General features: G+C 73.3%; 1 protein-coding gene across 1 annotated transcript in view; it reads left to right on the forward strand.

Annotated features, from left to right (window-relative positions):
* The window catches only part of RPS6KA2 (ribosomal protein S6 kinase, 90kDa, polypeptide 2), a 24,438-nt gene that overhangs the window by 12,337 nt on the left and 11,884 nt on the right, over positions 1 to 217 (forward strand). The window contains exon 9 of the mRNA XM_015558380.1: positions 1 to 207. Within this exon, the coding sequence (XP_015413866.1) occupies positions 1 to 207 (207 nt within the window). The remainder of the gene's footprint in view (positions 208 to 217) is intronic.

Genomic DNA, 217 nt, shown 5'->3' on the forward strand with positions numbered 1-217 from the left:
GCCAAGCTGGGCATGCCCCAGGGCCTCAGCGTGGAGGCGCAGAGCCTGCTGCGAGCGCTCTTCAAGCGGAACCCGTGCAACCGGCTGGGTAAGCGCCGCCCGCGCCCGGGGACACGGGGGACGGGACACCTGCCCCCGCTCTGCTCCTGCTCCGGGTTCCCGGTCCCGGAGCGGGTGAGGGTGGGGGTGCTGTCGCCTGAGCTCCAAGGACACGAGG

Source organism: Myotis davidii, unplaced genomic scaffold (assembly GCF_000327345.1).
Source record: "Myotis davidii unplaced genomic scaffold, ASM32734v1 scaffold592, whole genome shotgun sequence".
Lineage (NCBI taxonomy): Eukaryota > Metazoa > Chordata > Mammalia > Chiroptera > Vespertilionidae > Myotis > Myotis davidii.